Source organism: Sabethes cyaneus, chromosome 1 (assembly GCF_943734655.1).
Source record: "Sabethes cyaneus chromosome 1, idSabCyanKW18_F2, whole genome shotgun sequence".
NCBI classification, from domain to species: domain Eukaryota; kingdom Metazoa; phylum Arthropoda; class Insecta; order Diptera; family Culicidae; genus Sabethes; species Sabethes cyaneus.
In genome coordinates this window covers 157,260,495-157,286,644 of record NC_071353.1, presented here as the reverse complement: position 1 = coordinate 157,286,644, position 26,150 = coordinate 157,260,495, and the positions used below count along the sequence as shown (strand labels likewise).

General features: G+C 40.6%; 1 protein-coding gene across 7 annotated transcripts in view; it reads right to left on the bottom strand.

Moving 5' to 3' along the window:
• LOC128735922 (protein sidekick) overlaps positions 1–26,150 on the bottom strand; it is a 262,328-nt gene that overhangs the window by 32,405 nt on the left and 203,773 nt on the right. For all 7 annotated transcript variants that reach the window (XM_053830405.1, XM_053830416.1, XM_053830410.1 and 4 more), the window contains exons 4-5: positions 6,070–6,246; positions 5,126–6,001 (exon numbers count right to left, since the gene is read on the bottom strand). In XM_053830405.1, the coding sequence (XP_053686380.1) occupies positions 5,126–6,001; positions 6,070–6,246 (1,053 nt within the window). The remainder of the gene's footprint in view (positions 1–5,125; positions 6,002–6,069; positions 6,247–26,150) is intronic.

The window sequence follows — 26,150 nt, the reverse complement described above, 5'->3', positions numbered from 1 at the left end:
GTCGTATTTTGCTTATCATTACGGTTTGGCACAGTCCTCACATTGAAAGACTTCATGACTTGTCGTTGCTTAGAAGTGTGCACGAATGTTGGCGACATTTTTATTTTACGAGCAAAGGTACGTCTCCTCCGTAATATTTGTTTTACCTTCGCATCCTTGTGGTGGTTCCTCAGATCCGTTTTTGTTCCACTTCCTTTCTTCCTAGCTGTTGTCAAGCGAGTATCGAACGATTTAAAAACACTGTGAATAGTGCTTGGAGGAAATCCAAGCTTTTTAGCAAGTTTTCTTAACGAGAGATCCGGATTTTCATTGCGACCGCATACTATTGCTTTTCGCACCTGCTCTTCGTTCGACGCCATTTTACGCTGAGCCGTGTTCGGTGTTCCGCTAAAACCGTGTTCGCGCATTATCTGTCCATTACCTCCCAGTTGGGCTCAAGGTATGATGCTGGACTAATAAACCAGTCGTCGTATGGTCGAATTTCGGCTGGGAGAGGCTATTGGAGTCAATAGGATCATAGCAACTGGCTCTGCAATTGTTCTGTGTTCTAACAGCTAGCTGCGAAGTCTGTCGTATAAAAACAGAAGGTCAAGTTTAGATAACAGAATGTAGCACGTACGCTTTGCTTTGCTATGTTTTGCATTGTCTGTCATAGTTGGTCTCGATCGACTGTATCGTATGCTACTTTGAAGTCAATAAAGGTGTGATGCGTGGGCACGTTGTACTCCCGACATTTCTGCAAGACCGGCCAGGTGATAAATGCGCGAGCCCCCCTGACAATTCCCTGCGAAACCGTGTGCTATCGGTAACAACCGGCACAACAGGATCAGGACAGGGGAGTGTCGTCGTGGTTGGGCCACCTTTTGACTTTCACCCCTAACTTCCGTTTAAAAAGGAATTATCGAAATGTAAATACATCGCTGCAAAGGTCTAAGAATAATCCATATTTTTTAAAAAATCTTGAACTGGTTGCTTGGAAAATAATAAAGTTATAGGCATTTACGTGAAGACAAAAAGAGATATCAAATTGAGTGCGGTATTCTACGGATGCGTTGGCGTATCAATGCTTGCGAGCGAGTAGACGATGCTACCTAGAATACGATGATACCAGCAAGACAGAATTACGTGACAAGTTTACTGACCGCTGACTATTATGCGACGTATCATAATAAATACGTTATAGTTCAAACTTGTTCGAAGAAGCTACCAGTGTTGTAATATCTGACAATCAAGTCTCCAGCATGCCCGTTAGTATCATTCAAGCGACTGTTCATATATAGTGAAATCAATTATTTTGAGCCGGGCAAATCGAAATCGCTCGCTAGCTAATATGTGCATCTTAGCACTGGGAAATTTCTTCGTCGGAAAAAGCTCGCCGTTGGAAAACGTGCGTGACAGTAATAAACGTGCAATCCTGCGTCTACTCCACATTGTGGCGGCTGATGGGAACACCTAGTAGAAAAACTTGAGCGATTTCGATTCCCGGATGGGAGAAGCCCGCTGTCGGCTTCTGTGACAAGCCTACTGTACGGAAGCAATCACAAATGACGGCCCGGCTCTAGACGGACAGCTTTGGGAAAAAGTGATTGAATGAACCTACCTACCTATCTTGACCCGGAAGACGAAGTGGTCTCAACCTGTAAAACCCATCGAGAAGAGCGATCCAGTGCTAATCGCAACTTCCCAAGGAACTGCCAAGGGAAGGCAACGTAATCGTGTGGCTGACGCTATCTCAGCTAAAAAGGGGCGGCGAGAGAATTTTCATAGAGCCAGCGACCAGACCAAGATTGCGCCAAACCAACCAACCACATGGACCGCAGTGGCTTAAACATTGGTTGAACCGTGAATCACCTAGCATGACAACGAGCAATAAACTGTGAGCCTAAGAAGCGCTGCTTCAATGACTAACCCCCTTCAACCTAATTTTCCGCTGTTTTCCTTTCACGTTTCACGGGTAATTTTGATACACATTTTTTCACTTTCTTCAACAAATTTCACCAATTTTGGAGTTTTCCCAATCATACATTTCAATTTTTATAATTCCTACAGATCGTGACCATATGTCAGCTGGTTTCGGAATGATTCCGGTGTTCCTTGAAGGACCAAGCAATGACGTTTTGAGATTATTTTAGCAAATTTTTTAAAATTTACTGGAAACATGTTGATTTTGACCTGACGACAGTGGATGATTTCTTTATTGTTTGAAAGAATGAATAGGAATGATTCAGGCAAGTTTCAAAACTATCTGACAAAATTATCTCAAAATGCCATGAACCCACCGGAATAACTTAGCCACGATCTGTAGAAATGATCAAATCAGAAAAAAAATTCGAAAGAGTTCCTAAAATCGATGAAAAGATATTGAAAACCAAAATGGTGAATTTTACGGTGCTAAAAACGATGTCAAATTGGTTTTCTAACCGGGACGCCATAAGTGTAGAGTAAGGAGGGGTAAAAGTGCGATTCAATGATTTATCGGTGCTTATTCAGAGAAAATTTTCCATATTGGCATGGATGGGTGACTACTTTGACAGCTTGAATCTAACGTAAAATTTGGTTGCTTACGAAGCATAGTTGCTGAGTTATGTGCAAATGTTATTTTAGGGCGGTTTTGATGTAATTTTTCGTTATACGGCAAATACGATATCAACTGGAGGATATTACTAGTTGAAAATTTGTAGCAGCGTTTTACATCACTCACATATCTGTTTTGAAAATACGGTGAAGAGAATTTACAAAACATATTTCGCTTTTCCGTAATTTAATCTAATCCCGTCAAGCGCCAAGCGGGGTAAAAGTTCAATTCACGAACGGGGCAAAAGTGCGATTCACGGACGAGGCAAAAATGTATAACTAATTATATACAGCTTTAGGGACTATATTACAGATATTAGAACTGGAAGATCTGCAGAAAAACGGTGTGCTCTACAGATGTTGGCCGAAGAAAAACAATGTGTTTCCGCTGATGAAACAAAAAAACAAACGTTTGGAAAAGTTTCGATCTAACGGAGGCTGCAATACACCAGCGCAAAATAGAAAAGGTGCATATCGAGAATATTCCTTACCGAAATATAACACACATTGAAGATAATATGGTTTTGTTAGCTACTGTTGTGCTAATTTCATGGATTCGAGCTTCGCACTTTTGCCACGCGGTATTCGCACTTTTGCCCCGCTAGTGGGATAAAAGTGCGAATCTGCACTCGATCAGAAGAAATAAGAATTTATTTTGCAAAACACTATTACCGCAGATGATTTATAGTTGAATGTGAAGACATTGAGTTACTGCATCACTATAAAATATATTATGTTGTTGTCCTTCTTTATATCTCACGAAAATTGATGACAACTTCAAACATCGCACTTATGCCCCGCCCTACTCTATATGCCTTTTCAGCAGCCCTCTGTGGCTCAATTTTCACACAATATTTACAATTCTTGAGTGGCTACGAAAAACGCTGGATTCGAACTCGGATCACCTAGCATAACAAGAGCAACGAGCTACTAGCCTAGAAATTGCTGCTTCAATGATCCCCCTCCTTTCCGTTTTTTTTCCTTCACCTTTTATTCCGCCCTAGGAATATTATAATCAAAATCATTCAGATTGAAAAGACATTGCCCTAGAGTTAGTTCAAAAGTATTGAATAAAGCAATAACTTATTGTATTTCGTTATTCTTCTCAAACGGGGTAGGTGTGAGGCAAGTATAATCAACTAAATTTATACCTATAAAGATGAATTTCTGTCTGTATAACCCTTATAGGCTCAGAAATCGATCCGCGTGAAAATTTTCAAAATGGGGTTTTTGAGATCGGGGAAGGTTCTTATGATGGTTCGAGATCCTTCCTCCCTCTGGAATGGGAGCTCCTATGCAGATGAAACACAAATTTCGAGAACTAGTCAAACAAATGGAACCAAATTTGGCATGTGGAGATTCTTCGAGACAGGATTTTCTTCTATGGTGATTCGAGACCGCTCACCCTCTGGAATATAAGGGAAGTTACTCAAAAACAGCCACACACATTCGTACTTTTTACCAGAAACCAATTCACTTGTTGAACACTTCAATCTCTGCCAACAAACTAGAAATCAGCGAGCCCCTTTCTTACTGATGATGAGACTGCAATTATTAAATCATTCAATAACCCAGCTTCTTATGCAACATGCCAATTCAATTTAAATCATCCCACTCCAAACATCAATTCCATTTAGCATCGGTGTTTAGCGGTTAGTTAACTGCCTAAAGCCAATTCCATCCATCTTCGTTCGTTGGCTGCACCGGATCAAAACGATGGATGCCCGGCTGATGTGCTAACCACCGTCAAATCGACGCAGACGATTCGGTGGTACTTTGGAAAATTAGGCAGAAAAAACTCAAATTCAACAACTCGGAACGAAACGAAACACGCGAACAAACAGGAGGACAATGGATCGTTATTATTGGTTAATCAACATGCTAACAGTGTAGTGTATTAACCCGGCTTCCGAGCCGGGGTGTGTGTGTGGGGGTGGTTGTGATGGGTTGTGAAGGGTGAAGGAGTTACACATTCCTAGCGAAATTCCGTGCTCGACAAGCTAGAGCTACCAGTTAAATGGTGCACAATTTGCTAGCTAAATGTTTTCTTGTAACTATGAGACTATGTGGGGGATGCAAGTGGGTGTTGTTTTCGGTGCATCGCCGAGATCCAAAAAACTCTTACGTCTAACGTCAACGAGGCTATTAAACCCTTTGGCACGGGTCGCCGGCGCCGCCGCTCCTGATGCCACCGAAGAAGATGCTACCTTCTTGCGACTACGGCCGCCGGCCGTTGTGCTACCACTGCTGCTGCTGCTGGTGGTTCCAGTCGTCGAGTTGGATGCGGTCGTTGTCGTCGCTGCAGAATTGCGCACCCGAATGATTCTCGGCTGTGCCAGCCGCTTATTACGAACGAACTGATTGTATAGGATTAAGTGCTCGAGCACGGATGGATGGTTGGTGTTATCTAATAATGGTTTGGTTACATGTTCCCGGTTAAATGCGGCAGGCATTACACAATGCAGAAGATGGTAAGTTTGTTAATTGAGTATTTAGTAACGAATGATAGAGTAGCCTCCTAACAAAGGGTGATTAAGGGGGTGATACTTACTTTTGACCTTCAGCCAGGTGTAGCTGGACTTCTCGCCGGCGTCGTTGCTGGCCAAACACTGAAACATAGCCGAATCCTCCATACTAAGCTTTTTGATGACCAGCGAATGATCGTCCAGAACGGTGTACCGGTCGGTGGACAGATCAAGACCTTCGGCGTTTCTGAACCAAGTGACGTAGGGAATCGGTTCACCGATTACGTCACACGGCAGCACAGTTTTCGAGCCGTAATCGCCCAAGGTTTCCGTTCGCAGAGGTGTGAAAAACGACGGTGGCTCTTGCACAGTTACGGTTGCCATCGAGTGCACCGTTGGATGTCCACCGGTTCGCATCTGCACCTGACAAGTGTACTGCCCGGTGTGCGTCAGATTCACATAAAGCAAGGCCAATGTTCGATTCCACGGATCCGTGTGAGTATACTGAACGCCAGAATTTTCAATTGGAATACCGTCCTTCAACCAAATCGTCTCCAACTCATGCAGGGGCCGTGCATTCGCAATACACTCCAGTTCGACAGTTTGCTCTCCCCGAACCACTTCCATGCTCTTCGGTTCGACGATAATCTCCGGTGCCACCTCTCCGTACGCACTGCCAGTCACATTAACCCGAATGAACGCACTGATTTCTTCCTTGCCAATTTGGGTGTTGATGGCACGCGCCCGATAGGACTTCATATCGTTTTCGTCGACGCTGAGAATAATCAGCTGATTGTTGGCCGTTGTCGCGTACTTGATGTCGTAGTTCAGCGGACCTTCCTCCGTCTGCCAGGTGACGGACGGTTCCGGCACGGACTCTATCCGCGACAGATTCAGTACCGCCGGATAGCCCGACTGCACCGAAACGACCTGCTCGTTCAGATCCTCGAAGATGCCCATATCTGTGAGGGGTGGAATTTTAAATTGGTTAGTTTAATTCGCAAAAATAAACAGCTGTAGTAATACTTACAAGCCACCACGACGTCAATTTTCTCGCTGAATATCGTTCCGGCGTCGTTTTTCGCCAGACACTGGTACGAACCGGCATCGTCTCGTGTTGTACTTTGAATTTTCAGGTACTGACTAGTGTCGAAGTCCCCCACCGGGACGCCGTTCTTCAGCCATCGGTACATGGGCTGCGGATAACCTGCAAGGACGAACGAGTAGAGAAGGCAAAAGTTAAATGTGAGGTGAAACAATGACGCCGAAATGAAAGCAAAACATTTTAAAATTCATAAATTCATCAATGGCATATGTTCCCTGCGGCCGCGCTGGCGCGGCACCGGCTCATGGTAGAGAGGACTGCCGATAAATCATCGACTGAATATGTAATTGGTAAGAATGATGAATGTTCCCTTGCCTCTCTATGAATAATTTCAGTCAGGATGTGACGGATATAAATTCATTTCTAATAAAGTACTTAGCGAAAAACGTTCAGCGTTCAGGTGTAAATGAACAGGAATAACTTTTCAAAGTCAACAAAGTCTGGGGGGCCTGTCGCGTGTAAACACAGACGAAGGCAGTTAAAAATTAATCACTGATTGGCAGCATCTTTGTTCGTTCGACACCTGATGCAGCAGGATCTGAACAAGCGTCTGTGCGTTGGCGGCTAAGTCAGGTTAGCATAAACGTTAATTTTTCAACCTGCTTCGCGACTTCGAAAATAATACCTCGAGCCTCGAAAATGTATTACCCGCCATGGAAAAAAATACAGCAGCCAGCCAGGGAAAAAAAAGTTGCCCGTCATTCTAGTTGATGTTCGCCGTTGTTGGTTGGCTTCCTGCCCGTATAAGTTGGTACCTAGACGGTAGCCATTTGCCTTTGTTTCTACTAAAACTAGAAAAGCTACATAATTTAATGGAAGAAGTGTGAAAATTATGCTACTTCGGTTGAGCTACCAATATAGGAAACAAAAAAAACGTGTTTGGAGAAGAACGCAAATGTTTTATGCTCACAAATCTGTTGCCGTCTTTCAACAACTTGCTTAATTTTCTCATACACTATTTAGATCATCGTTTTCACGCCTCGTATAACAGCCTTTTATGATCGGCTGGTGGATCATTTTTGTATACTTTTTTGTTTATCTGGTCGGAAAAAAACTGTCGCTTGAAATTCCAACTCCAAATGAATTTAAAAAAAAACCTCTATAATGGTATCGTAAATTTGGATGAAATTACTTATTAACGACCAGCGAAGAAATGTATTTCACTGTGAAGTTATCTATAGATTCCCATTTCTTGCATAGCAATTGAACCAGGTTTCATACGATTGACTTTAAGCGATCTTCTTCTGTTGTGTTGTGAAATATAATTTTAATAATTCCGGTCCTTCGAAAGCATGCAATTCTGAAAAACTAGCGTAAATCTGACTATTTATCTAAATATGAGACTAAATAAGACTTTCTTTTTTGTTCTGTTATTCACTCATGCCGTTCAATCGTTCAATCTAATGGGTGAAGTGTAAACGAAGCACTTTCCAGCGAGTACTATATAAACTAAGTGTTTTTTTTCTTTTATTTTTTATTATTAACTAGCTGACCCGACAAACTTCGTATTGCCACAAATTAAACTGTGGTGTACATAAATCGTGAATCTCGGATGACCTTTGTCACAATCTTGAGTTTTGCAAGTTTCTGGGAAGTTCATGGGTGTTTTAATATACAAATTTTCCTCACAGTGAAGTAGAAAACAACTCCCCCCATTGCTTAGCCTGACAAAATAAAGCGGATAGCATTTAAATATTCGCCATCATTACAAACCATTTCGCCGAACACCATTTTGCGGAACACCAATTCTCTGATGACCTTAACGCGGAATATAGAGTTTCGCAGAATACCATTTCGCGAAAAACCTGGTCCATTGGTTCCATTTGCCTGATTATTTCTCGAGTTATGAGGAAATTTGTATTTCATTTGTATAGGAGCCCCCCCCCTCCTAAAGTGGGGAGAGGTTTCAATTCACCATAGAAAAAAATCTTGTCTGCAAAAACACCCACATGCTAAATTTGGTTCCATTTGCTTGATTAGTTCTCGAGTTTTGAGGAAATATGTATTTCATTTGTATGGGAGCCCCCCCTCCTAAAAAGGTTTCATCATAGTTTTTCACCCCCCTCCTAATTCATCATAGAAAAAATTCATGCCTCCAAAAACACTCGCATGCCATATATGGTTCCATTTGATTAATTAGTTCTCGAGTTATGAGGAAATTTGTATTTCATTTATATGGAAGCCCTCCTCTTAAAAGGGAAAGGGGTCATTATTCCCCTCCTAAAGAGGGGCCCGAATGTTCCTTATAGAATCGAAAACTACTGAACCGATCGGCGTGAAAATTTGCATATGGGGGTTTTTGGGGCCAGGGCAGGTTCTTACGATGGTTAGAGACCCCTCCCATACAAATGAAATACAAATTTCCTCAAAACTCAAGGACTAATCAATAAAATGAAACCAAATTTGGCATGTGGGTGTTTTTAGAGACAAGAATTTTTTCTATGATGAATTAGGACCCCTTACTTTTTTAGGAGGGGGGGCTCCTATACAAACGAAATGCAAATTTCCTCATAACTGGAGAACTAATCAAGCAAATATAACCAAATTTGGCATGTGAAGCTTTTTGGAGGCAAGAATTTTTTCTATGGTGAATTAGGACCCTTCCCCACTTTAGGAGGGGGGGCTCCCATACAAATGAAATACAAATTTCCTCATAACTGGAGAACTAATCAAGCAAAGTGAACCAAATTTGGCATGTGAAGGTTTTTGGAGGCAAGAATTTTTTCTATGGTGAATTAGGACCCTTCCCCACTTTAGGAGGGGGGGCTCCCATACAAATGAAATACAAATTTCCTCATAACTGGAGAACTAATCAAGCAAAGTGAACCAAATTTGGTATGTGAAGGTTTTTGGAGGCAAGAATTTTTTCTATGGTGAATTAGGACCCCTCTTCACTTTAGGAGGGGGGGCTCCCATACAAATGAAATACAAAATTCCTCATAACTGGAGAACTAAAATCCAAAAATTGTTAGATGGCTTCGTGAATTGGTGTAAGATCAACTACTTGATAGTGAGCACAGCAAAATGTGAGGTTATAACGTTTCAGCGCACTCAAAACTCTATCATCTTTGACTACAATATAAATGGAAATACTCTCCGGAGGGTAGAGCAAGTTAGCGACCTCGGCATCTTACTCGACTCCAAACTTATGTTTAACGCTCACCGTGCTGCTATTATCTCCAAAGCATCCCGACAGCTAGGATTTATCTCCAAAATCGGAAGAGATTTTAGGGACCCTCACTGCTTGAAATCTTTATACTGTGCACTAGTTCGTCCTTTGCTTGAAAACGCCTGCGTGATTTGGCAACCACATCAGCTCACCTGGATTCTAAGAATCGAACGCATCCAAAGACGATTTATCCGTATTGCCCTCAGAGAGTTGCCTTGGAGAGACCCAGAGAATCTCCCTCCTTATCGTGAACGTTGTCTTCTGCTCGGTTTGGACACACTAGAACGGCGCAGAAAAGTTCAACAGGCAACGTTCGTAGCAAAAATTTTGAACAACGACATTGATTCGCCGACACTGCTTTCAAAAGTGAATTTCCGAGCATCCCAAAGATCTCTGCGAACTACGGCCTTATTGCACACGGAATTTCACCGAACCACGTTTGGGTACCACGAACCAGTGACGTCATGCATCCGGATGTTCACTCGGGTTGAAGAACTGTACGAATTTGGAGAGCCTACTCGAATTTTTGTTCAAAAATTGTCAAGAACTGATGCTTTGTAAGAGTTTGTGTGACCTTCATTAAGACATTGTCAGATGAATGTATCAAATAAAATAAAATAAAATAAAATAAAACTAATCAAGCAAAGTGAACCAAATTTGGCATGTGAAGGTTTTTGGAGGCAAGAATTTTTTCTATGGTGAATTAGGACCCCTCTACACTTTAGGAGGGGGGGGGATCCTATACAAATGAAATACAAATTTCCTCATAACTTGAGAACTAATCAAGCAAATAGAACCAAATTTGGCATGTGAAGGTTTCTGGAGGCAAGATTTTTTTCTATGGTGAATTAGGACCCCTCTACACTTTAGGAGGGGGGGGGGATCCTATACAAATGAAATACAAATTTCCTCATAACTTGAGAACTAATCAAGCAAATAGAACCAAATTTGGCATGTGAAGGTTTCTGGAGGCAAGTTTTTTTTCTATGGTGAATTAGGACCCCTCTACACTTTAAGAGGGGGGCTCCCATACAAATGAAATACAAATTTCCTCATAACTCGAGAAATAATCAAGCAAATAGAACCAAATTTGGCACGTGGGTGTTTTTGGAGGCAAGATTTTTTTCTATGATGAATTATGACCCCTTTCCCCTTTAAGAGGGGGGGGCTCCCATACAAATGAAATACAAATTTCCTCATAACTGGAGAACTAATCAAGCAAAGTGAACCAAATTGGGCATGTGAAGGTTTTTGGAGGCAAGAATTTTTTCTATGGTGAATTAGGACCCCTCTACACTTTAGGAGGGGGGAATCCTATACAAATGAAATACAAATTTCCTTATAACTTGAGAACTAATCAAGCAAATAGAACCAAATTTGGCATGTGAAGGTTTCTGGAGGCAAGTTTTTTTTCTATGGTGAATTAGGACCCCTCTACACTTTAAGAGGGGGGCTCCCATACAAATGAAATACAAATTTCCTCATAACTCGAGAACTAATCAAGCAAATAGAACCAAATTTGGCATGTGGGTGCTTTTGGAGTTGTAGGCAGGAATTTTTCCTATGAAGAATTGGGACCCCTTACCTTTTTAGGAGGGGGGGGGGGGGCTCTCATACAAATGAAATACAAGTTTCTTCATAACTCCAGAACTAATCAAGCAAACGAAACCAAATTTGGCATGTAAGGGGTTTTGGAGGCAGGAATTTTTTTAATGATGGTCCCTCACCCCTCCGGTAGGGGGATAAGGACACTCATACAAATAAAGCAGAAATTTTTGCGTAACTCCAAAACTAATCGAACTCGAGAAATTTTAGACTCTTTCATAAAACATTAGTCAATAACTAGATCACCAAAAACTATCAATAGTAACATTAGATGATTCAACGTGAGACGGCCATAGGCCGCCGAGTATCGCTGGCGACCTGTCGTCAAAAGCGCCGGCCACTGCGGGGGAGGAGGGGGGCAGCCCCCCGCAGAGATCACCTCTATCTCGGCTTATTTATTTTCCTAGATCTACTGACTTTCTACGAAAAGATTTTCCGTGAAATGGTACTAGTGATGTCCGATTACTTCTCGATTAATCGAGCTAATCGATTATCTGTTAAAATAATCGATTAATTATTAATCGATTGCTTTATGTTCCGATTATTAGATAATCGATTACCTGGTCGATCGATTATGCCGGATTTTTTAAAATTTTACTATTCAACAATTTCTAACAAATTTAATTTATTACAGTGGCTGGCGCTTAGCTACTAAATTAACCACACGTGACTAGCCAGTTAGTTGGTTTCGAGGTACGATGCTGATCTAACAAACTGGTCGTCGTATTCGTATGTTCAAATCTCGGCTAGGCGATGCTCCTAGATAGAATCAGTAGAGTTGTTGCACTAGCTACGTAATTGTCCTAATAGCCCTTTAATAATACTGAAGTCGATATGAAGTCTGTCGATAAATAGGGGTCAAGTCTTAAGCCTGGTATCCAGCTGAAAAGAAAACAGCTCAAGAAAAAAACGTGCTATTTACCAACGGTGTGGCACGCTAGAATTTTAGCATAACGAACATCTATTTTCATTTCGCTTTCACCAAAACAGGATAAACTGTTGTCGTATTTTCACTCATTCAACAGAAAAATATTATATGATGTATAATATATTACAAAACCGCAATCCGCAAGAATATTCATAAACTGCATAAATAATCTTAAACTGCCATCATTTGGTACAGCCAGCAACAAGTTTTGTTACCCGATTTAACATTGCCTTAGGGCGAACAGGCCATTTTTCGTATGCCAGTGCCAGTGATGTCGGTTACGCACCAAATATATGGGAGATGACAACCTTGCCATCCCGTTGCTATTTACCGACCAATCTGATGGAGTTCTTTTAACGTTAGTTGCATATGAATCAATTGAACAACAATGGAGATAGAGCCGAAAGTGTAACTGCAAGTATCCTTATTTTTGGTATCGGGACGTAAAGGTTATAACCAATCGATTATTTCGACTAATCGATTATATACCGCCGATTAATCGATGTCGATTATTGGCCGCCCAAAAAGTAATCGATTATTAACTAATCGATTAACTGGAAAAATCGGACATCACTAAATGGTACATCCCGCGTAAGATTTTTCGCGAAATGGTATTCTGCGAAATGGTTTGTAATGATGACGCTATCCGCTTTATTTTATCAGGCTAAGCAATGGGGGGAGTTGTTTTCTACTTTACTGAGAGGAAAATTTGTATATTATATTATTATGAATATTGTATATGTATGTATATGTATATGTATATTGTATAACCACCCATGAACTCCTCAGAAACTTGCAAAACTCGAGATTGTGACAAAGGTCATCCGAGATTCACGATTTATGAACAAGACAGTTTAATTTGTGGCAATACGAAGCTTGTCGGGTCAGCTAGTTTCTGATAAATGCGGAATTTTGTATGAAGCAAAGATGTGGAGCGGTCTGAGAATGAATCCACGCTAAAGTCACTTAACATCGAATGGCCTGATTCTACTAAAGGAGACTCGGTAAAACCAATTGAATCAGGAATAATTTTTTCTACTTTGGTAAACAATAAAATGAACAATAAGGAGCCTAGAAGAACCCCTTGTGGGACACCCTTAAAATTAGTATCGATAAAATTTTCGTATTCTAACATTCTAGAAATCCGGACACAAATTTCCAACTATCGCCAACAGTGGCAATCCACGACTGCGGTGTGTTGGCTTCACATCAGAGTCTCACATTATATTACGGGGGTTTTGGATTGGAGAAAAACAAGGAAAGAAAGCGCCGCAACATTGCACCACCCAGCCAGCCAGCAGCGAGGCGTGGCGTGGTGTGGTGGATATCAAACGAAATGGAAGACGGCTCAGATAAGAGAATGGTATAAGTCACGTGTCTGGTTTTAGTAGAGGCCGCCTAAGTCTGCGGTTTATCGCCACACACGCCCAGCCACCCGGTGATGATGGTGGTGGCGGTGATGTACTGTCACGCGGGGAACTTAGCCTGCGGGTGAATAACTATAGACAGATAGCTAGACAGACAGACAGGCAACCGGGGCTAGTAGACGGGTTGGTTGGTTGGTTGGTAGGTTGGTAGGGTTTTATGGTTTTCCCTTCCAGCTACTGCCTCATTCTCGTCCTCAAGTTTCACTTCAATCGAGCTGGGGCGGAGTGCATTCTACTACACGGTGGTGGTATGGATGTGTCCTCTGGCAAAACGCAGCGGAAGTAAACTATACTGTACTGTATTATGCATAGATTCATTAAGGGTTCTCGATGTGTGGAGATAAAAGTTGCAAGCTTTCCCCGTGAGAGTTGCATAGTTCTTAGAAAGGGGAAATCTATGAAGTTTGCTGGAATGAAGATGGCTAAAGGGCAGTTAGCTAATCGGTGCAGATCACAGAACTGTGAGGAGATAAGTTTTTTGCACTCGAGAAAAGACGAACGCATGCACGTCCATTTACTTGAACGAACGAACGAACGAACAGACGATGGCAGCTGCCTTCGAGTGAAGCTGAATCAAAGCGATTGTTCAAGGGTCAATCAACAATTTTTAGAAGCAAAGGCGAGAGAAACGAAAAAAAAAACGCTGATTGATGATTTAATTTTCTCTCGGTTCGCGAAAAGCGAACTCCAAATGAGCCGTGTATCCATCCATCCAACGAACGGCTCGAGTGTTTAAAGATGTTGGCTTTCAGTCCGCGCAGTCCGCCGCGTCCATCTCCATCTTTCGATATACTAATAACAATCGGTACATTCTCTGCGCCTTTCGATCGCATTCAATCGCAATCAAGATTGGCCACAAGCCCTCGATCGTTTCATGGTTTTTTTCGGTTGCACAGTGAGGGGGTCACTTGTAACCTTAAAAACCGCCATTGAACTGAATTGGAGCTCGTTGAACTTGGTTGATTCTGTAATTTGTGAACACATTACCAATCAAGTTTTTTGTGGAAAAAAAACCATAACACCCAACTAGAATTTCACTTCTTCCAGAAGGCCATTCAAGGTTTTACATTTGACCATGCAACCCATTTCGGAAAGCTGCGGTTGCCACCATTCAGGAAACCGGGGACACTAGCTTTTAACGACCTTGACTTGGTGAGAATTGCGACTGCGGTGCGTCATCGCCGCCGCGTATCTCCAGCCAAAGGTGCTCGATGGAAGCTGTGCGTTTATCGCTTGAGCACTCTCACCTCATTTCCGCTTGTGCTTGCTCCTGGGCTGTGCATAGAGCCACGCGACGGTTGCGCTCTTCTTCTTCTCCTGTACGCGCGGCGAATGCAACGAAACACGGCCATGCAACATTAAACTTCAAAGCCAAGAAATAAAAGGGACTTTTCTTGCGCTCCTTTTTTTTAGGTCGCGTTGCCACTGGAGAATGAAACATTTGAGCGCAATTATGAGTTTATAACTTTTCCGTGAACTGCACACAGCACTGTAGTAGCTGTCCTGTGTTTATGTGGATATCATCATCATTCTTTTGCGGTTATTATTTCTGCAATTAAGTTAGTTCGTTCTGGTTTCAACATACTTCATTTCGGCTCCCTCCAGAAAAAAAAAACTTTTTATCGCGCAAGTTATGTGTATAGCTCCGAAGGAGAAGAAAATGATTTTAGTTCAAAGATGTCGACGAATTCGAGCGCGAAATGGTAGCTTTGAAGAACAGACGTCTATTATAGTTCTTTCATTTCTTTTTTCTTTAAGTTGCGATAATCCCTCATCAGTTGCCCAACCTTCAACCAATCTTTAATCCAATAATTGCGGCAGCATCCGTTCCCCCTTAACTTTTCATACCGAATGCTGTACGAATAGAGAAATAAAACTTTACAACCTTGACCATGGCAATTAAATACCACTTAGAACGCCGTATCGAATCCCCCGCTTTGGTACGGTAGGTAGGTAGTGTTTACAGATTTTACAGAGTCTTCTTTTCACTTTCCCTCGACCGACCGACCGACCGACGCAACCGACGGCCGTTACTGGCACACGCACGGGAAGACCGCAATTTGAATACTTTTCGGTAGCAAGCAGCAGGTTCATTTTTCATCGATCGATTTGTTTGCCATTTACGTTCGCTTTCTACCGGAGACCGGAGGTGCGGTGGTGTGTTGTTGACGCTCTGCTGTCCGGTGAATTCGATTCACCTTAAAGTGGCAGGTGAATTTGTTGTTTCACATTGCTGCCTGAATGGTGGTAATTTGAAACAAACTAAAATGTGGCAGGTTGAATTGTTGGAATTTAATTTTTACTACACTGATGTTACGCAGTGCTTCCATTTAGGGTCTTTTCTGTTTATTATGGTTGAATCAAACTTTCCTCCTGTACTTGAAAATGTAACAGTCATTTAAATGCAAATGTAAGTTTAACGACAAGTTAAGGAGAGAAATTCACCTAAACAATAGGTAAGAAAAATTAGAGAAAAAGTCTGACAGAATGCGAGGGAAAACGGGACATTAAAAGCAACAAAAGTGAGGAAAAAGAAAACGGGACAACATATGAGGAAACACAAAGCAAAAAACGAGGAGACTGGACCAATAAAAATGAAGAACGCAAGAAAAAAAAAGGAAAAATGAAAGAAAAGAAGGAAAACCCATAAAGAAAACGTAAAAAATGGGGACGAATTGGACAGAAAAAGAGCAAAAAACAGAACAAAAAAAGAGAAAAAACGAGCTAGAAAAGGAGGAAAAGAAAAGAAGAAAATACGGGAGCATGATAATGGAGACACAAAAAAAAGAAGAAAAACAGGACAGAAAAAAAATGAAAACGAATGATAAAATGGAAAAGAAAAATAGAACTGGGTTAGGTTGTGTTTTTATCGACTGGATTCATTTGCAACTATTCGCATTTCGCAGGGCAGTTTTCAGATTTGATGTTTTCTCGACGTTTCGACGCTTTGTTGGTGTCTTTTTCAAGTGGTAATATCATTTACGTCTGTTTTGCAGAATGTATATACACTGAAGTCGCTTTTTGCGCGGTTTTTTACGCGACTATTTTTACGCGGTTTTCGGAATTTACGCGGTTTTCAGATTTTACGCGGTTTTCGGAATTTACGCGGATGTGCTCAAAACGTGGCGTTTTCGCGTAGTGTTGAAATGTTTTACGCGGTTTTCGGAATTTACGCGGTTTTTTACGCGGTTTTCGGAATTTACGCGGTTTTGATTTACGCGGGACGTATCCTGCGCGTAATAAGCGACTTGAGTGTATTACGGTCATCGAGGGTAGTTGTTGATACATAAGTTTGAATATTTCAAAAAAAGTTCTTCTAAATGTTATAGTAGAAACAATGCATCTACAGCAGTTTTTATTGTGAACATTGAAACTTTTGGCAAATTTATTGTAAAAGTGCATCAAACTCAAATTTTATTCGTATTTTTGTTTCTTATTTTATGATATATATTTGTATAATTGTTATATTTGTATAGTATCTGCGGATGGCCGAATAAAAATATGAGTAGGCCGAAACGTAATTAAAGGAGTTTGAGTATTTCACCGAAAAGTGTCAATTCCAAAGAAGTACATGACCCAAATATGGTCGAAAAATGTTCCAAATCAGGTTCCAAATCCAGTCTTAAAGCTCACAAAGTAAACTTTGGGACTAGCTTTAAGACTGGATTTGGAACATTTTTCGACCATGTTTGGGACATATTTTGCAGTTAATTTTAGACTTGATTCAGGTCTCATAAATTCATGAATCAGAGAACCAAATTAGGTACAATATATGTCCCAAATTGTTTACAAAGTATGCCACAAATCAAGTGACAAATTAGGTTCTAAGCCCTGTCTTAAATCAAGCATCAAAACCAGACCTAAATCAGGTCGCAACCCAAGGGCCAAATTATGTCCCAAATTTGATCTAAAAATGTTCCAAATTAGGTCACAACTCAGTTCCCAAAATTAGACCTAAATCAGGTTGCAACCGAAGTCCCAAATTAGTTCCAAAACAGGTCCTAAATCAGGTCCTCAAACCCGATCTCAAATCAAGTCCCGAAACAAGTCCTATATCAGGTCTCAAATTAGACACAAAATATCTCCTAGAGCAAGCCTCAACCCAAATCCCAAATTAAATCCAAAATAAATGCCCAAATGACGTCCTATATTTGGTACAAAAATGTTCAAAATCAGGTCCTTAGTCAGGACGTCAAGTTCTAAATCGGGTTCTAATCCCTGTATTAAATCAAATCCCGAATTTGGTGTTCCAAATCAGGTTCCAACCCCACCCAGGTAACCAATAAGCATTTCCAATGCAATTTAAATGCAAGCCAATAAGCATTTAAGTTGCTTTAAATGCTACTTAAACGCTATTTTGGCAAAATATGCGGCTAGTTTACTGCTAGCCCTCTTATAGTGCTGACAATGCTTATTTGCAGCTAGTTACTGACAAGAAGAATTTAAATAGAATTTGGAATGCCAATTTACAACAGTTAAGCAGTCAAAAGGCTGATATACAGCAACCTGCAGTATAAAACGCCAGGAATGCTAATAAACGATTGATTTAGTGCTTATACTAATGCTTATTGGTTACCTGGGCAGGCTTAAATCTAGTCCCAAAGTTAATCATTAATCAGCAAGGTTTAACCCATGTCCAAAATTAGGTAAAATGTATGTATTGTCCCAAATCAAGCGCTAAATCAGCTTCAAATAAGCCCATCCTTAAATCAAGTCCCAAAATAAGACCAGAATCAGGTCGCAACGTAAGTCTCGAATTTAGTTTAAAACAAGTCCCACATAAGGTCTTAAATTTAGTCCAATCATGTTTACAATTAGGTCCCAACCCGAGTGCTTTACAAGTTCTAAGCCTAGTCTAAAATCTAGTCCCAAAAATAAGTCCTAATTTAATTACAAAATATGTCCCAAAGTCAGACACAAAACGATTAGGTTGCAATCCAAGTTCCAAATTAAGTTTAAAGCAAGTCCGAAATCAAATTCCTAACCTAGTCTTAAATTAAGTCTCAAAATTAGACCTAAATCAGGTCGCAACACAAGTGCAAAATTATGACAAAACATGTCCCATTAAGTCACAAACTTGATGCAAAAATGGTTCAAATCAGGCCGCAAACCTTGAACCTTGAATCAAGTTCGAAAATCAGACTTAAACCAGGGCCCAAATTAAGTACAAAATATGTCCCAAAGCCGGCCTTAACCCAAATTAGGCCCAAAACATGTCCCAAATCACGTTCTAAACCCAGTAACGTTCTAAGCCCAGTCTAAAATCAAGTCCCGATATAAGACCAAATCAGGATCTAATTCCAGTCTTAAATCTAGTCCCAAATAAGTCATAAATCAGCTTCCAAATCAGGTACAAAATATGTTCCAAGGCAGGTTTTAACACAAGTTCCAGTTTGTGTCCAACACATGTCCCAAATTAGGTCCAAAAATGATCTAACTGAGGTACCACATCAAGTCCCCAATCTAGTCCCAAATAGTTTAAAGACCCATCCTAATTCTAGTCCAAAATAAGTCCCAATTTAGTTACAAAATCCTCCCAGTTGACTTCGAGGTATAACGCTGGCCTAATAAGCCAGTCGTCGCATGTTCGAATCTCTACTGCGAGAGGCTGTTAGAGTCAATAGGATCGTAGCAACTAGCCCTGCAAGGGTCCTGCACTCAAACAGCTGGCTGCGAAGTCTGTCGTATAAAAACAGAAGGTCAAGTTTCGATAACGGAATGTAGCACCTAGGCTTTGCTTTGCTTATAGTTACAAAATATGTCCCAAAATTAGACCTCATTATCAGGTTGCTATTCAAGTTCCAAATAAAGTTAAACCCTGTTTAACAAGTCCCAGTCTCAAATCAAGTCTCAAAATTAGACTTAAATCAGGGTGCAACCCAAGTCCCAAATTGTGTCTCAAGCATGTCCCAAATTACCATCCAAATTTGGTCTAAAAATGTTCCAAATAAAGTCGCAACACAAGTCCCAAACCAGGTCCTAAGCCCAGTCGTGAATCAAATTCGAAAATTAAACCTAAATCAGGACACAAGTAAAGTACCAAATATGTCCTAGAGCGGGTCTCAACCCAAATTCCAAATTAGATCCAAAGCATGTTACAAATTAAGTGCTACATTTGGTCCAAAAATGTTCCATGTCCAGTTCAAAAATGTTCTAAGCTCAGTCTCAATCAAATTATGTAAGTCCCAAAATTAGACCAAATTAGGATCTAATCTTGTCTTAAATCTAGCCCCAAAATAAGTCTTAAGACTGATTCCAAATTTAGTACAAAATATGACGCATAGATGGTCTCAACACAAGTTTCAGTTTATGTCCAAATCAAGTCCCAAATTAGGTCCAGAAATGTTCCAAATGAGCTGCCACATCAAGTACTAAATCAAGTTCTTAGCTCTGTCCAAAATCAAGTTCCAAAATAAGTCCTAATTTAGTTATAAAATATGTCCCAAAATTAGAATTATCCCGTTTTGACAAGCCCCAAATCACATTCATCAGCCAAGTCTCAAAATTAGACTTAAATCAGGTTGCAACCCAAATCGTAAATTGTGTCCCAAACATGTCAAAATTAATTCTCAAATATTTGATCTAAAAATGTTCCAAACCAGGTCGCAACACACAAGTCCCAAACCAGGTTCTAAGCCCAGTCTTGAGTCAAGTTCGAAAAGTAGACCTAAATCGGAACACAAATTAGGTACAAAATATGTTCCAAAGCGGGTCTTAACCCAAATTCCAAATTAGGCCCAAAACATGCCCTAAATCAAGCGCCCAATTTGGTCCAAAAATGTTCTATATCAGGTTCTAAGTTCAGTCTTAAATTAAGTCCCAAAATAAGAACAATTCACGATCTAATTCCAGACGTAAATCATAAGTCATAAATAAGACAGATCCCAAATTAAGTACAAAATATGTGCCAAAGAAGATCTCAAAACAAGTCCCAAGTAAGGTTCAAAACACGTTTCAAATTAGGTCCAAAACCTGTCCCAAATTAGGTACAAAAGTGTTCTAAATGAGGTACCACATCAAGTCCCAAATCAAGTTCTGAGCACCGGCTTAAATCAAGTTCCAAAGTAGGTCCTAAATTAGTCACAAAATATGTCCCAAAATTAGACCTATAGCAGGTTGCAATTAAAGTCCCAAATAAAATTAAAACCTATTTTAATAAGTCCCAAATCACATTCTTAACCCACTCTTAAGTGAAGTCTCAAAATTAGCGTTAAATCGGGTTACAACTTAAGTGTCAATTTTTGTTTAAAAATGTCTCAAATCAGGTCGCAATACAAGTACCAAACCATTCGAAAATTAGACCTAAAACAGGATATAAATTAAGTACCAAATATGTCCCAAAGCGGGTCTCAATCCAAATACCAAACATGTCCCAAATCAAGTGCTAAATTTAATCCAAAAATGTTCTATAGCAGGTTCTAAGCCCAGTCTAAAATCTAGGCCCAAAATAAGTCATAGGTCAGATCCCAAATTAAGTGTAAAATATGTCCCAGAGAGGGTCTCAACACAAGTTCCAAATTATTTACAGGATATCGCAAATCATGTGACAAATCAGGTTCTAAACTCAATCTTAAGCCAAGTCTCAAAATTAAACCTAAACCAGGTCGCAACCCAAGGGCCAAACTATGTCCAAGACATGTGCCAAATTTGGTCCAAAATTGTTCTAAACGAGGTACCACATCAAAGCCCAAATCAAGTTTTAAGGTATATCCCAAAATTAGACCTACAGCAGGTTGCAATTCAAGTTCCAAATAAAGTGAAACCCTGTTTTAACAAACCCCAGTCTCAAATCATGTCTCAAAATTAGACTTAAATCAGGTTGCAACCCCAGTCCCAAATTGTGTCCCAAACATGTCCCAAATTTGGTCTAAAAATGTTCCAAATCAGGTCGCAACACAAATCCCAAACCAGGTTCTAAGCCCAGTCTTCAATCAAGTTCGAAAATTAGACCTAAATCAGGATACAAATTAGGTACAATATTTGTCCCAAAGCGGGTCTAAACCCAATTTCCAAATTAGGCACAAAACATGTCCCAAATCAAGCGCACGATTTGGTCCAAAAATGTTCTATATCAGGTTCTAAGACATTAAGTCTCAAAATATGATCAAATCAGGGTCTAATTCCAGTCTTAAAACTAGGCCCAAAATAAGTCATAAGACAGATCCCAAATTAAGTACGCAATAAGTTCCAAAGCAGGGCTCAACACAAGTTCTAAATTATGTCCAAATCAAGTCCCAAATTTGACCCAAAACAAGTTCCAAATCAAGTCCCAAAAATGGTCCAAATCTAGTCGTAAAATAAGCCCTGACTAAGACTTCGCAGCCAGTTATTAAAGGACAACCCAAATTCAGCGTTAAAAGTGAATTTTGAGGTTGTATTTGAGCTCAGCTGAGAGCCTTTTGGACGCAAAATAAAACTCAATATTTCACTTTAGGTTCCTAGAATTAAGTTTGGGCACAAAAAATTCAAATTCCAATTGAAACTCAAGACACAAATTTGAGCTCAAATTTGGACGTAAATTAGCACACAAATTTGGACAAAAGATTAAGACGTCTTATTCACTCATATTTGTACTCAAATATAAACTCAAATTTAGATCCAAATTTGGACTCAAATTCCAACGTGGTCCAATGTGGAATTAAATTTGGACTTAATTTGATCACAAATTCGGACTTAGATTTGGACTTCACTTTAGACTTAGTTTAGACACGAATATGAACTTAAATTCGGACTCAATTTTGATCTAAAATTGGACTTTGAAAATTAAAAAACATTCAAGTTTGGAAAATAACATTCGGGTTTGGAAAATATGAAACCAAACCATCTCTACTTCGAAGTTTTATTTTATTTATTTATTTATTAACTTTTTTTTATTGGGACTTTCAACCAGTGGTTGGTTCTCCCCAAGAAGCTTTATTTATTTTTCCTGAACCAGGTTTTGATTGGTTTTAAAAAGCGGCCAGTTTGAAAACCTAAACTTTGACACCTAAAATATCAGTCAAGAGCAAGAAAATTGACTGACAGCTAAGACGAGCAATCATTCAGCACTGCAATTGAATTGTATTGAAGCGTAGAAAACTGAGACAGATAAACACTGTTAGAAGTTCAGTAGTCATGTCCATGGGCTGACAGATAAAAGAATACTTCCAGGGGTATGCGCTGAATGCGTTTTATATTCGCCTTCCTGCAGGGCTGTTAATTTTTTCGAGCAATGCTTTTCCCAAGGGGAATTTTTCGATTTTCCCAAACATCGCTTATTTCGAAAATTCATAACTCTTGATCCAAGCTGCGCGGAACTTTAAAGGAAAGTCGGATAAACTATCTTATAATTGTACGAAAATTTTTCGAATGTTTTTTTCTCTAATTCATATAAAAAAGTATGGCAAAAATTTCACGTAAAAAATCTACCGGACACCCTATCGTAAGCAAAGATGTCCACTCACTGAACCATATCATTGGTTTTTCCCCTTCGGACAAATTCGACACGTCTATGCAAACTAAACGTTTGTTTTTTTTTATTTGGAAACCATTTCTCTTCGAACCTGTCTGATGGTCATGCGATCCAAGCTGTGGAAGAGTGTTTCAAACACGGACAGAACTGTGTGTTCATTAAGTTTATCCACCTCCCGGTGCGTTTGTTTTGCTTAAGCTTTTCATCCGACCACCAATCTATCCAATCTGTGGACAGTCGACGTCGGTCCAATCCCATCGGATGAAATTGATCAATCCTGTCTGCCTTAACAAAGAACGTCGTTTTTCCTGAGCTTAACAAATCGCTTGCATGCTTGTTGTTCATTTTGGTAAAGTATTTCGAAAAAAGAAACTTCAATTTAAGCTTAGTTTTTCATGGAGACACCTCGTGTTTTGTCGTAATCACGTGAGCTTCATGCAGACAATATCAATATTTGCTACCGTCGTCCGTAACCGTTTATTAGAGCGAGCAAACAACTTGACCTGGCCGCAATCGACTGTCGGTACACAGTAACGGTCTGGGAAAGTGAAGGTGAGAACATATCGCTTCCGGTTACCTAACGGGGCAACTGCAAGTGCATAAAACCATTTTGCAAACAACAACCACCGTCAAGCAGACCTTGCTAACTTCCTTTCGTTGGTTGGTTGGTGGATGGCGCGTTTATTGCTTATCTATCTCTAGACCGGGCGCGGGTAACGAAACGAATGTTAGTCCTAGCTTGTGTCAGATAGCTGTGAGTTAAGGTCGAAGCTCATCACACCCAGTAAACTACTACGACGGAGTCGTTCGTGGCTTTTCTTCGTCATATTCCAATCCTTAGTATTTGCCTACCATCAAAGAATTGTGAAATCGAGCGCCTTACATGCCACTAGTCGAAGGAAGTAGGTATGCACACTGAGGACACATAAAAGTGTCTGGAGGCGTTCGCTGTAATGGAGACAAATGTAACTCATCTCCCACACCCCAACGCCGCCACCCCCATCCGGACGCGATAAAGTTTTCCAATGCCATTCTTTCTCTGTTGTTGACTAGCTAGCTACCTACCTACACGGATGTGGCTTTCAGTGTCCTTCATGACGTGCCACCGCAAGAGCTCGATGGCACGACTTCACGAGTTGACTTGTGTGTGGAGGAAGTTAAATAGTGTATAGAGGAGAATGCTAAGAAAGCCCGGTCCCGGCCCCGACGGACGGTGGGCGGAGCAGAAGTAGCAAAACAAAAAACAACGAAGGGGAAGGAAACAGTAATATGTCAGCATCGCATCGTTGTCGTCGTCGTCGTCGTCGTCGCCGTCGTCGGTTGCAACGGTTACGGTAACCGTGAGCCCAAACATCGCATCACCGGTAGTTGTTTTGATACCCGCTGGGAATGTTTACTCGGCGTCAGTCAGTCAGTCAATCGGCCGGTCGACTATAGGGCTCTATGGTTTGCGGTTTTGAGTGATTCTGCTCATATAAAGCACTCCGGTGTCGGAGTATAAAAAGTCTTTCTAAGCCGGTGGTGTTTACTTCGGTCGGATAGTGAGATAGTTTGTGGGAAATGCTGGGGAAAATATTTAAATCCCAGATTATTTCTGGTAAGACTTGTTGTAAGCACCGTTTCGGAGCGACGCGGGTACTTTTGACAATGAAACGTGGTGCTCTGGTCTACGGCTCAGTACCGATAAGCACGGTGCCAGCAAACCTTGCATGGTTTCGTTTTTCGTTATTTTCTATCTAGTACATTCATATTTTGCATACGTAACTGAGCAGTTAGAAAACTCGGGCTCGGAACTCAGACACCATGTTCTAGCTCGGTATGGCCCGGTTAGCTGGCACGGTGTCGCCCGTAAACTTGGTGATCGGTGCGATACGATAACAAACTACAAATTTACGAACAGTAGTGCATGCCCTTGACAAATGAAAGCAAATGAATGATCTGCTCGGCTGCCATACAAAAAAAAATACAAAAGCACCCTTCAAAGTACACTCTACTCTACACTCTAAGGCGCGACAGAATGTTAGCCAAGAAGGGAGCACAACATTTTAGCACGGTTCGCAGTGTGGTGCGTGCTTTCACAAGTCTGCTAGTAACACATCATTTTTTCGAACTTTGAAAATCATGTGCCAATGTGATGTACAATAAAACGGCGTGAAACTTTGATCGCTAAAAGATTATGGATTGTCCGTGGAAAATTCCGTTGCGAACTTCTTGCAGGCAATATTTTTCCTGGATGCCTGAATGAATTTTACTTACTTTTTCATAAGAAATTATTTACTTTTATGTAAAACGGTATATAACTGATCGTTAATTTTTCGGCCATACCTAAACTGCATGTCAACTCGATGGCGCGCGAGGTCACGAGATTTAAAGTCAGCGATCCAAGTCTGAACGTCAAGAACCCGCTGAGCTTGGCAATTGGTGGAAACAGAGCAGTTCGGTGCGCCGTCATATCGACAATCATCGGTATCGTGTAGATTCCGACCGTGTTCTGAGACCTGCTGAGATCTGCTGAGCACAATTCAGTCGTTTGCAATTAGTTAAACAAGTAAGACTTGGGCGGTTCTCTACGACCACTAATCAGGTGTTGCACATTGGCGACTGTGATAGGACAGTTTCTGCTCTAACAGTATCAGAGAAATTTGTTTCTGTTTTTCTTCGTTGTTTTTTACATTTGGAATACTTTTTACTGTGCCGTATTGGAATATATGAAAAGTGTGTAAGTAAAAAAAGCAGACGCAGACACTGAAAAATAAGACGTTGTGAAAGCTAATAATTTTTTTCCAAGTATAGGGAATAAAATTGGATAATTTCCCTTGGTTTTTGGAGTTTTTACCGCATTTTTTCCCATTTTTCTTGTTGCGTCATGATTTATTGCGGAAGGAAAAGAATTTGAGCTTGAATGAATGAATTTGAAGTATGTAATCCCTATATCCAACCATTAGGCTGGTCGTGTGAAAAAAAAGTTGGATACGACCGAATATGAATGAAAGTTTTGGTACAAATTCATTGGTGAATCAAGTGTATGGTTCGGTACGATCATGGATGAACTAAATGGTTCGGTACGACCAAAAGGCAAAGTAAAGCCTAGGTGCTAGATTCTATTTTCGAAACTTGACCTTCTGTTTTTTATACGACAGACTTCGCAGCCAGCTGTTATAGTGCAGGACAATTGCAGGGCCAATTGCTACGATCCTATTGACTCTAACGGCCTCTCCCAGTCGAGATTCGAACATACGACGAGTGGCTTATTAGGCCAGCGTTACCCTCGAAGCCAACTAGGAGGCTTCGGTACGACCATTTACAAGTAATAAGATTCGATATGTTCATTGTTGAGTGAAGTATATGGTACGGTATAACCATAGATGAATGAAATTTTTCGGTACAATCATTTTTGAATGAAGTATATGGTTCGTTACGACCACA